Genomic DNA, 12,734 nt, shown 5'->3' with positions numbered 1-12,734 from the left:
TCCACAGTGTTTCATATATGAATAGGATATGACATCCTACCTGCACAAGAAAGCCACGGTCTCGCACTGGAATGCATTTTGCACCATAATTTTGCTGCAAGGAAAAAGTTGAGGCAATTTCAGTGTTGGCAGACTAATTATAAGGGAATGGTAAAAGCATCTGTAAGTTTTTGCATGTAAATATGTAAACAATTTGCGTCTAAAGAGATCTCTCACTTGTGAACCAGGCATTACAAATAATCAATCCTTTTACTGTTTACTGAGTATGGCGTAGGTTTCTAGTATTTCTTTCTAGTTCTTAAATCTAATGAAGATTTGTATCTCACCACCTGAGAAACTTTAATCTCAAATGAAAACACCAGTGCCTTCACTCCATCCTAATAAATTAAAGTTTGGCAACTTCCATTGCGTTTTCACTGCGTATTGCCTATCCAAATATGGGCTGTATGTTAAGGCTTGAAAGACTTCTGTAACTCTCAGTAAGGCTGAAAACCTCTTTATTTTATATGTACTAAGGTCTCACTTCTGCAACACTGCACTAACAGATCTTTATGCTCAGATACTACTCGAATAATTTTTCTTTTAGCACACAACAACATAAATTAGAAGTAACTTCTGTTATTCTGTTAACAAGAGTCAGTAAGGTTCAGACTTCCCTCCAGAAGGGAGGCATCTATTGTGGAGACATCCATCTATAAATGACACCTATTTCAATCAAACATTGTTTTGAACAGAGTTACATCAGCTCCACTCACAGTGTTTTGGCAGGTTTTTTTAAATAGGGTTATTTCCTTTCATTTTTCTACTGTTTAATTGCTTAACTGCTTTTTCATTTTTCTTCTGGGAAACAATCCTCCTTGTATTCATATATGAGACTCACATTTTAGCTGAGAATTGAAGGGAACTCAGTATCTTAATTCATCACTCCTACATTCAACTGACTTCAAATTGCAGCTAGGCACCTAGGTGACCCATATATCTGATGCCTGCATATAAAATGTGAAATAAGACTCTTGATGCCCTTCCACTAAAGTCAAACTACATCTGACCATGTATGTGATGATCTCCCCTCAAATTTGGTAAGTGCATTGAAGCAATAAATTATGGGTAGTTTTTATAGGCTGCCAAACAGGGCTTGCCTTTTTTCTTTATCAGGTGATAACATCAGTAATGAAACCTGGTCAGCTTTTCATTATCTTAGAAAACCAAAGGGACTTTTCCTATCAATGTCAGGAGAGAAAAGTCTTGTTATGGTAATACATTCTCTGCTGAATCAGAAAAAAATTGCATCTCTAAACTGCAACAAGAATAAAGTCTGATGGCTCATCTTAAATTAATTTTGCTGTGCACATCACATAAATCAACCACACAGCATACATATAAATGGTCTTATGAAAGTGTATCCCTGACTTTAGATCTGAAGAGTACAGCTTAAAGCTTACTAAACTAAATTACCCACATTCAATGTAATTTCATTATTTAGAATGCCCTATTTTAAATGTATGTATGGCATCTGAAGGAAGAATCAGCTTCCAAGGTACCACCAGGCAAAAGGAGTACAGAGAACTATTTTCTAAACACTTCTCCCCACATCAAACACAAAAAACAGGCTGTTGCCTTGAAAGACTGCAAACAAACCCACTCTTCCTTCTAAAGTAAAAAGCCATCTTTGAAGAGGTATAGGTAGAATAATCGATTTTGAAAGGTCTTTCTTAAATGCAAGAGTATATGCTGCCCTTTGTTTTCCCAATTGATCACGTCTCTGAGGAAAATAAGAGGACGAGCATAGGCCCAGTTCCTTGCATGGCCTCCAATGTCCCCCAGCACATTTGAAGGTTTAAGTTTAACCCTTCACAAATCACAAATGTGCAAGAGGTGAGAACCATGGAGACAAGGTGGAACCATGACTGAGCTCGTTCCAGTATGATGGTGATGATGATGATGATGGCAGATGCAAAGACTAGAAGGAGAGGTGACGTGGCACTCAAACCATCTAATGGACAGATGTTTCCCTCATGAAACAAGCAGGGAAATGATAAAAGTTCTCTGCTCTGCAACCAGCATAATTCTGCAGCATAGTAGTGCACACTCTCCCGTCTTCCTGCAGGAAGTATGCAGGGAAGAAGTGGGTGACTGGATTTCTCCCATGGCCAACAGCTGTGCGTTGAGCTGCATTTCAACACAACACATAAAATCTCTGTCCTGACCCCAGCAGATTCTGATTTTGTAACTTAAGTATACGTGTATGCACAGCTGTTTGAATCCTCCTTAAAAAGCTGACTTCATTGTTCTTGTCTCCAAGTATATCTAATATAATCACTATCATATATCCTAAGTATTAATGCCTTCACACAAAAAGCATAATAGCACACTTGGAAAATAATAGGAGGAAAATGAGCAAAATACAAAAAAAATATTACGCACAGCAGCTTGTGAAGGTGATGATGAGGATGGTGTTAAGATACCAATAAGCCCTGAGGTAAGAGAGAGCCTCCTGCTCTCTGCCATGGTGGACTCCTTGAAAGGCTCCATTTTGGATGATTTAGGGGCATTGGAGTAAGTCTTGCTGAGCAACTTGTGGTTCTTCAACCCATCCAATTCTTCCATTCTAAGGTTACTGGAGTAGGATCTGCTTAAAAGTTTGTGGGGCTTCAAGGTGCTGTTGTGCTCACATCGAGGATCCCCAGAGCACGACCTATTTAACACCTTATGGGGCTTTAAAGAGATGCACTCCTCCTGCTTGGCAGCTGCAGAGCAAGCACGGCTCAGCAGTTTGTGCGATCTGAGAGCCATTGTCTGTTCAGCCCTCGGGTCACTCGACAACGAGCGGCCAAAGGTTCGGTGGGATTTTGTGGCACACACATCCTCCGCCTTCACTGTGCTAGAGCAAGTCCTTCTCAGTAGTTTGTGGGTCTTGGAGATGCCGTCCTGTTCTGACTTCAGTTTTGATTTATTTTTACCACAGCCAGGTGGAGGATAACTTGGCGACCTTAGCATAAAGAACATGGAAAAGTTGGAGAATAATCAAAATCCTGGGCAAATCAAGCAGGATCACACAAATGTAAAGACTTCTAAGTGTCACCCGGGTTTATGTTTTTCACTAGTGATAAATGCAACCTAGACTTTTAATAAAAAAATGTATATAAAACATCTTCCAATATCGGAACAAACAACTTACTCCTTTACATATGAGCTCATCAATCAAAAAGACAATCAACTATTCAAGTAGAAGTTAGATCTGTGACCTCACAGTTTTTTGTAAGGTCTTCTGTGTCTCAAAACAAACCAATTATTCAGGAAATTATCTTCAAAATGAAATCCACCTCTTATAACAGATTTTCCTTATCAAAATCTGTATTTTCTATGTAATGATCACAGCATGATCCCATGAAAGTTATTGCATTCTGGAAGCAGCATAAGAAATTCTATGTTCAGATCCAATGGAAGATACAATGAAGTACCAGTGAAACTTGGAGACATTAAACTTAATTCAGATGAAAAGGATATTATTTTAAAACCATCCTAATAATCTGGGCACTTTGTGAAAGACAAATTTACCCTTCTTTCTGGTTATAGACAAATTCTACATATGTACCACCAGAAATGAGAATGTGACAGACCTAAATTACAAATGCAGGAAGTAAAAAACAAAAGGTTTTTATGAAACAACATTCACACAAACTGTCACACTTCTGTAAGGTTCACATTCCCCTGTCCTTGCAAAGAACCTGTAACAGGTATGCTGAATCATTTTCCTATGTTTTATAAGCAACACCAATCTTAGGAGGTTTTTTCTTTGTTTTGGTTTTTTTGTTGTTGTTGTTTGTTTTGCTTTTCTTTGGGTTTTTTTTGTTTGTTTGTTTGTTTTGTTGTTTTGTTTTGGTTTTTTTTGGGTGGGTTTTTTTTGCATCAAATAGAGAAGTCAAAACCCAAGGGGAGAGGCTGGCATGTTTCCCCACCCTGTTAGCAAGTGTTGACAGTGGAGGATGCAGGTGGCGGCTGCTGATTCACTGCAAGCAGCTGGCTCACTCAGATGGGACAGAGAGGACCCTGCGCTTGGGCTGAGCCAAGTCTGAAGGCTCTCGACTTAAGCTCCCAAACCAAGAGGAAAAAGAATGAGCTGACTTTGTATTCTGAATAAAAACAAGCCCCAAGCTACAGCCTGTGCTTGGCAGCGGTGTGTTGGTTGGTAGGGAATGGAAAAGACTGCTACTCAAAACACTTTCCTCCTCTACCTTTGTATAAACAATGTTTTGTCACTTCGGGCATTCCCTCCTTTTTCAATCTGAGCAATTGCTCTATTCTATCTGTTTTTCATACTCCGAATTCAGAACGGTAAAATTCATCAAGAAGAAGGAATATTCAAAGAAGCATTCGATTCAAGTTCAGTAACTGAATTGAAGGGGTGATCTGTCAACCCTCCACAATCAGGAAAACACACTAGAGTAAATAGTCACAACCCTGAAAGAGGTAAAATCAGAGCCTGATTCTACATATACTTACGAGTATGAGCAACTGGCAGAAATCGTATTAAATTCAAATTCATTCAAACTATTCATAAACTCTTTCTTACGCTTTCTAATGCCTTTTCTCTTTGAAATTCTGTGCCTGCATTTCAGAAGTGGAAAACATTAATGTAGTCAAATACTGGAGAGGGGAGGGTGCTCAGCATCTTTAAAAAACATTCTTTCAATTATGATTATTCCAGTTTAAAAAAAAACTAAATATGCAAACTGCTGTATAAAGAAGAGCTGGAAAAACAAAGTTTTTTAAAATATACATAACATATGCTATACATATGTATGACTTGTATTTTTATTCTTGCTATTCAAGTAAAGATAAAAATAAAAATTCCAGCACAAGTTAAAATAAAATTACTTATTTCCAGTTCCAGTTGTAACATGGCTGTTTCAGATAGCAGGGCACTGAAATGCTCTGGCTTCTAATAAATCTTAGAAGCTGCAACAGTACCTAGTTCACTCCTGATGTGATGCAATGCAAGGACAGGAAACCCATGAGGTAAGATATAAATAGAGAACTTCTCTGTGGAGAAAAGTCAAGATTTCACCTTGTGAAGTCTGCTGTGGATTTTGAACAGTTTATGGTAATAACAACCCATTTTTCTTGCTATTACCTGCGCAATGTAGAAAAGATGTGCAGAGGGGATTTCACTTTTTTGTCAGACACCTTCTTATTGTGCGTACAGTTAGATTTTTCTTTACTGTTCTTCCACTGTTGTGTAACAAATGTCTGCATGATTCTGCAAATTAAGATAGAAAAGAAAGGTTTTCTTATGCCAGCCAGGACATACTCATTTTAACACTATGATCTCAGTGGTCACCACGCAGGTGACAATGCAGTGTTCTCACTCTACAGCTGAAATTTTCTGTCATGTATGTGGCAGAACACTAAAAGTGTTAGTTAGTGATTGGGTGCCCCAGATCCTCAAAAAGCCTTTTTTTTTTCCACATAGAATTTAATTTAATATGGGACTCCTAATGAGAATACAGTCTGTGTAAAGAACCACTGCAACTGCAAAACTTATGCAGACTATTCCTATCGTGGAGGTCTAGAGACAAACTGAGTCAAGGGCATCAAATCCAGCTACAGGGTTCTACCTCTCACATGATTCACATGATCACAGGCTACTGCATCTGCATGGCTAAGCAGAACCTTGTTCTCTGACTAAGCTGGCAGTGGGGGTCTTAATGGTGATAAAAGTCAAGGCTGAATTTGGTGAAAAAAAGAAATATCCCATTGCCATAGCCATGAGGGACCACTGGGCTCACAGGAATTTTTACTCCTGCTCAGTTGTGAACTGTGCAGCTATGTTCTTGAAAATGTCACATGGGAACCTTTAGTAATAACCTGGTGCAAAAATCACAGACAGGGTAAACAGAAAAACATTTTAAGAGAACATTTTGAGGGAGCATTTCTTTTTTTCTTTCTTCTTCAAAGTCATGTACCATAGAGATTTTAATAACTTGCTTCATTTGTAAGAATACGAAAATGCTGCACTGAATTTCTTAAAACACTAAACAGGATTTTTTTCCCCCCTCAGGGGTTTCTTAACATTGTAATGGTGAGATACGAAAGCCTATATGCTTAAAAATTTATCACATGTATAAAAGCATATGCAAAGAGATGAGTCAGCAAAATTGTATTAAAAAGAGTTGTACTATGACCACATGAAACTGCCAGGTTTTTGGACTATCCTGCCACCTTGTCCTCAAAACAGGGATGGCCTATATTCTGTGGTATATCCTAGAGGAAACCATGAAAGCATAGCCCCCTCAGGGTATGTGTGGGGCTCAAAAAGACTCCTGCTCCAGAGGCTTCACCATCTAAGCAGAAACATGAAACTGAACATTCCCAGATATGGTCTCTATACCTTTTATAGCTTACCTCCTAAAAGGTACCAAAGTGACAGAAAACTCTGGCAAGTAACACAAATCAGGTTCTCATCAACAGCTGTCAAATCCAAACTCAGTATGGCAAATATTGACTTTTATTTAAAGATAAACAATTTCAAGATACTTTGATCCAAACACAAACCTGACAATAAGAATTAAATTCTACTTGACATGCTCCAGTAACTAAAAGAGTGCAATATTTGCCTATAAACATGGGTTTGTACTTTTCTAGACTTACTTTTTCAGCTGATGTCCCAGCCCAAATCTTTCCTTAGTAGAAATCTGAAATACATCCACAGTTGGCACTAGGGAAAAAGAATATTTCATTGATACATGAACTTACAGCAGTAATGACAAACTGGTGACCACCTAAGTCTTATTTAAGGACCCTCTTCTTTGTGGAGCTTGACTACAGACAATTAAATTGAAGCAATGGCAAGGGTGGACATGTCATCTAAGCATATTAAGAAAGGAATTGTCCTTTTTGAAACCTCAGCCAATATAATTTACAATTTTACACATGGAATTCTCCCAAATGTATCTCTTCCTGCTCATTTTATTTACAAAAATATGTCATTTTATAGATATACACTATGCAAGTGGCAAGCAGCATCAGATTAAACGTATACAGACTGGCAGTTCATCTCACCCAATATTTTAAACTTTTTTCCCAAGTAAGTAGTCTATACACAGAATTCCTGTGGCTACAAAGAAAGCCCAGACTGAAACTGAATTCATTTGTATCTGGCTTTTGGTTTTGAGGGTGTTTTAATACAAGATCAAAAACCATCATATAAGTGCCTAACATGTGAATTCCAGTGGCTAAGGATTACCCTGAAATGTCCTCAAGGCCTGTCCTAACACTGGTATATCCATATTCATGTCAGAAATGGCAAACATTCAGGGTAAAGGACAGCAATTAGCTAGTGGCATTACTAAAATCCTTCAATAACATTTGCTAGATAGAAGTGGCAGATGGAAGCCAGTACTTGTTGAGAGCCACAGGGCCTCAAGGCAGGACAACAACCAAAGCATATTACAAGCACAAACAAACTGCATACTTTGTATCGCATAAGGTGATAATGACCAAGGTAAAATAAAAAAGAAATTAAAACAAAAATTTGGAGTTTGTTCAAATTTTATTAGGAATGGAAAATCAATATTTTGGTATTGTTCTGACCATTCAGCAGAATTTTATTCAGAATATCCAAGTTGCACTTTAGTTTTGCTTTAATAGATTAAATTTGATAATAAAATACAATATATCTAAGTTTGCCATGCAATTTAACTTAGTTCAAAGGTCAGTAGTTCCTCTCCTCTAATGTTATTATTCAAATAATATCAAACATAAACTCATCTTTTAAAAACAAACCAATGATTTTTTTCAAAAGGGATGAATTATTTCATTAAGTATAGCAATATCTCTGGATTGTCAAATTTCAGACACTCTACACGGGGCTGGGGGGATGGGGAATACTTTAAATATTATTACACCTACAATCAACAATCTTAAAATCTGACATCTAGACCAAAATTTTTGTCTAGACTCCACAATCAGATGAGACATGCCAATACCTCCACTGGCTGATTCATCCTCTCTAAGACAGGTTTCTAAGGCATGAGGGACAAGCTGCCCACACAGACACTGCTGAGACAAGCTATTAACTAGAAGAGCCACCTAAAATCAGTACATTACACACCTACAGGGTGGTGCTCATATCCCCCAATGTGCTTTGCAATGTACTGTGTTCCAGTTTCTCAGTCAATAGAACCTTGCACAGCAGAAACAGATACAGCACAAAATTCTGGCTCCGTATTCTCAAGAAAGCAGCAGAGGAATTCACATAATTAACACAAAAGGTGGTGGATCTCACTGTGCTTTGCTAGTAAATAAAGAGACATGGCTGCAAGAGCAGCTGAGCTCATAAAGCCAACGTCAGCAAAGCTCTTGCCTGTGGCCCTGCTCCTGCCTTTCTCAGAACTCCGGCACTCCCACAAGCAGCCAGCTAAGGGCAGCACTGGGAACTACACTTGCCACCTTAACCTTGTCAGTGATGCAGAATAGATATTCTTGTTATTCCTCATTTCTCACTGCACGCTGCTCTATACACTTCGCCTTCTCATATTTGCTGTACGCCTTTATTTTTTAAATTACATTTTGATAGGAATGTTCTGAACACTAACACTGCTTCCTGCTATCGCAAATGCGTACTTTAAGATCTCTACATTAACAAAAATGATTGAAGTAATAAACCACAGACAAAAAGACCACAGTCAAGGGGAAAAAAAAGGATTGGTATAATGAAATGCTTATTTGAATGAAGAGAATATAGCTTATAGTTAGAATTTTTGGACAACATGTCCTATAGAAAAAGCTCATTGGGACGGATTTTGCTAAACAGGACTGAAAATATCTATTCATTTTCCAGAGGCAGAATTCTCCCACAGATAAAAGCATGAACTGACAGCCTGCACTGCAAGTCTCCGAGGGCGGGCAAGTTATTATCCAAACTGAGTCTGACTTGCACTGTAAAAAAATATCTGGAGCTCACTCTCGTATATGAATGCTTACAAATCTTCAAAACCAGTCGATTCTTTATGAGCTTGACCATTTTTCTCTAAAGAGGAAACTTTACTCACTTAAAAATTCTTTCAAATCTGAAGATTTCCAGAGTTCACATACTTATGTACAAACCAGAAGCTGAAAGGGCAATTACCACGGCCTGACTCTTTAAAGCTGCATGAAGAAGGGCACATTAATGTGCTGCACAGGTCTGTGTATGTCTTCATTACCAGTCATATCTCATCGGTGCAGATGATGTTTTATTTCAAAATTGAGGAAATCGCGTATTAGAAACTCTCAATCTTTACTGCTTAACCCTGGTTCCTAGGGGAAGCAGTTGCATCTCAAAGGATATCAGGAAAACAAGTTCCCAAAATCAACCTATGAAACTTTAAATTAGATGCCTGTGTCACTAGGAAGGGCCCAGCCATGCAAATACACATAAGCCTAATTTCAAATCAATAGGACTCCTCTCAGCAGTCAAAGTGAGCACAAGAAGGGTCAAAAATCTGGTGGTAGTGAGCAAGTGTCTGCCCCATGTCTCTGACTGGGCACCACACAAGGCACAAGAATAACACAAAATTGACCAACCTGGACCATTTAGGTACTGTGTAAGTGAGCAGTGCAGTCGCACTATTATAGGCTCTGTGCGAATTACATCCCAGGCCACAGCAATCTCCTCCTAGTGTAAGACAAAAAGAAAACAACAGACATCATTAGCCATTGTGAGGAACTACTGCTTTTTGTCAGTCTGCCTTAGGGCTGCTAAATAAACACCATCCATCCATTCACCCAGCTGTTTAGCATCTACTCCAACCTAACACATCAGACTCAGGACAAATTATGGCACATCAACATACCCCAAAGAGCAGAGTCAGACTACTCCAGTTCTTGGCTGAGCTCATTTAAACCAAGCAGAGGTTTACAACCTGCAACAACACTGCACGTACAGGCAGAGACACTCCCATCTACCAACCGGTACTGCTTCAAAGCTGAGACGCAAAGGAGCCAAAAAAAACAGAACAGAAACTAGCCCCATAACTAAGGGCTAAGGAAACTTTAGCTCCTTAAACCTGGTCTAAATAATTCAAGCTATGATCAGATTTTCTTAAAAATTTAGTAAGGCTCAGTAACTGTCTTATGTGCTGTGTGGGCCTGAAAATAAGACATATCTGCGCAGAAGCTAACGATGACCTTAAAATTTCTCATTTTTGTTCTTTATATAGAGGCCAGCAAGTTGCTGCACAGATGAGGTGAGGAGGTGTGAAGCTGAATGACAGCACAACAACTAGAGAAGCCACATTGCCAGCCAAGAAACAGCACTACTGTCCCTTTGCCAGTCAACCCTCGCTCTAATCACTGTACAGGAGCACTCCTGATAGAGTCCTCCTCCCTTCAGGAGTGTAAGAAGTGCTTCCTCCTGACTCATGCCTAGGTTAACATAAAAATAATGGTGTTTCATTCATATTTATTAAAACATTTACCATTCACAAAAATGTTTGGACGGAAATACACATATGGCAAATAAAAGCCTAACACAGCATTTTAACAATGTGGTCATAAAAGGGAAGAAAACCTTTCTGCCGTGTATCAATCAATAATGTGACACCCACTTGTGAAGATCAAGTCTCCCAAAAAAAGGGACAATATCAGCGGTTGTCTAGAGAGTCTGATGTGTAGCGAAATTAAATGGGTATTAATGTTCATTATGTAATTCTGGGATCAGATTACTTACATCAAGGAAGCTAACATCAATATGTAGATCAATATCTACATCATCAATGGCTCCATATTCCCTGAAAGGAAATAATTACATTACATTAGAGCTCTTTAAGATACTCCTCAATCCAGGAGTACTTACAACATGGAAGATTTTATAAAGGATTATCTTATCTGTAAAATCAGAATAGTTATAAAATACACATTTACATAGACTGGATCAATATTCCCAGTGGGTGACCATCTCCTGCACTTAAAAGCTTTTTTCAGAGGATCTTGCTTAAACAGGCTTGCTTTTCCACTGATCCCTCCAAAATATCTCTCTATTGCTGCTTTGTAGTTCTGTCTCACTTATTGTGCAGATAAACAAAGAAAAACTAATAGTCACATGCTACTCCCATTTATGACACAAGAAAACCCTTGTTAATTTTCAAAACTATTTCGGGTTAACAGCCCAGTAACCTACGAACAGGCTTCAGATAAACCACTGTAGAAAAATACAACATAGCCTAGAGGATGGCATGATACACCTGGGGGATTGCTTCATACATTCAAGCATTTGTTTGTCAAAAATAAAGACTGCCCTGTAATGTGCTCCAGGCAATAGTTACCTTTTTTATCTGTTATGTGTAGTATTGCAAGATTCAGATTTAACAGGTATTTCATTGCCATCTGCAATCTTACATTTAAACTGCAACTTTTCTGTCTCTTATTTTCTGACTCACTCTGACTGCCCTTCCCCAACATACTTGAAGACTTCTGAAAAACAGAGCTAGAAAATACTTATTCATGCACTTAAACAAAAATCTGTTTTCCTTTTCATTTACATTACTTAAGTGGGCAATGTTGTAAAAGAACTATCTCTCAAATTTTCACAGATTAGCTTCCAGACACTAGGATGTTTTTAACTTTAAAACTCCATTTCTCTGCTTCTTGTCACAGCCACTTTCATGCTTATGTATTAAACTTGACTAAGTGCAGAGCAGCAGCAGCTGTGCATAAATCAGTCAATAAGGCAGTTTTGAAACAGTAAAATGTAACAGTTTCCTACCAAAGTGACCTCTTGGCTGTGGTAGGGCTGAGTTTGCACTAGAAATCGCTTGAACTCTTGCACAGTTTGATGAAGGGAGCCCCTTCCACCAAAATTCAGTAACCCAATGGTTCTCTCTGGTCAGGGAAAACCCAGGATCACTCTCTGGATCAGGTCTGCCCACACATTGCACACACAGGGCAGGTGCGCAGCAGGACAGGACCTCCTGTATTACAGGAGACTTCCCAGCCACCTTCAGGGCTGGCTGCTCCAGCGTCACCTCACCCAGAGGTGACCTACAGCTCACTGAAAACCTGCCTTTGAAACAGGGAAGCTCTCCAGGGAAGCCTACTAAATGGCTTAGCCACTACCCTACCCATCAGTGGCATCATTTTTGTTCACTTTCCAGAAGATCCAAACATTGTTATGGTATCTTAAGTAATTTTTTATGAATGCAGGCTGGTGTTACTCACAAAACTGAGATTCAAAAGGCTGTAAACAAGAAAAATTTTATAAACAAAACTGAGGAATGGTTAAACTAATGGAATAGAAAGATTAGTGAAGAATGAATAAGATAAAAATTAGTTTTAACTGTGACATTTCCATATTCACTTGAAATCCCTTTGCCCCCACCCCACTACCATCTTAGACACGTGATACTAGTTTTAATTTCCCAAGCTGACATGAGGAGGAAATCATGTTTTATTCGAACACCTGCATCTTATGATCTGCTTTTACAATAGCTTCATCAACACATCTTGAGTTTGAAGCTCCCAGAGGTCCTCTGCTCATAAATGAATAAGCAATGTAAAGAGATCAGCTGGATGGATCACTTTCTCAGGGCTTTTGTGGCCAGATTTCTAAGGGCAGTGGTGAAAAGTGCGCAAATACAGAAACTTCACTTTTGCTTAAAACTGACTCTGTGACAGCAAAAGATTACTGAAAGGAGGGTCCACTGTCTAGGAAATATCCACTCTCAGTCAATACCCTTGTCAGACAAACTTGTGTC

General features: G+C 38.7%; 1 protein-coding gene across 1 annotated transcript in view; it reads right to left on the bottom strand.

Annotated features, from left to right (window-relative positions):
• The window catches only part of PARP8 (poly(ADP-ribose) polymerase family member 8), a 122,957-nt gene that overhangs the window by 40,850 nt on the left and 69,373 nt on the right, over positions 1 to 12,734 (bottom strand). The window contains exons 8-13 of the mRNA XM_064735205.1: positions 10,712 to 10,772; positions 9,568 to 9,658; positions 6,652 to 6,718; positions 5,135 to 5,260; positions 2,425 to 2,989; positions 41 to 94 (exon numbers count right to left, since the gene is read on the bottom strand). Of these exons, the coding sequence (XP_064591275.1) occupies positions 41 to 94; positions 2,425 to 2,989; positions 5,135 to 5,260; positions 6,652 to 6,718; positions 9,568 to 9,658; positions 10,712 to 10,772 (964 nt within the window). The remainder of the gene's footprint in view (positions 1 to 40; positions 95 to 2,424; positions 2,990 to 5,134; positions 5,261 to 6,651; positions 6,719 to 9,567; positions 9,659 to 10,711; positions 10,773 to 12,734) is intronic.

The sequence above is a fragment of the Zonotrichia leucophrys genome, chromosome Z (assembly GCF_028769735.1).
Source record: "Zonotrichia leucophrys gambelii isolate GWCS_2022_RI chromosome Z, RI_Zleu_2.0, whole genome shotgun sequence".
NCBI classification, from domain to species: domain Eukaryota; kingdom Metazoa; phylum Chordata; class Aves; order Passeriformes; family Passerellidae; genus Zonotrichia; species Zonotrichia leucophrys.
Note: the sequence above shows the minus strand (reverse complement) of the source record. Positions and strands in the feature narration are given on the sequence as shown.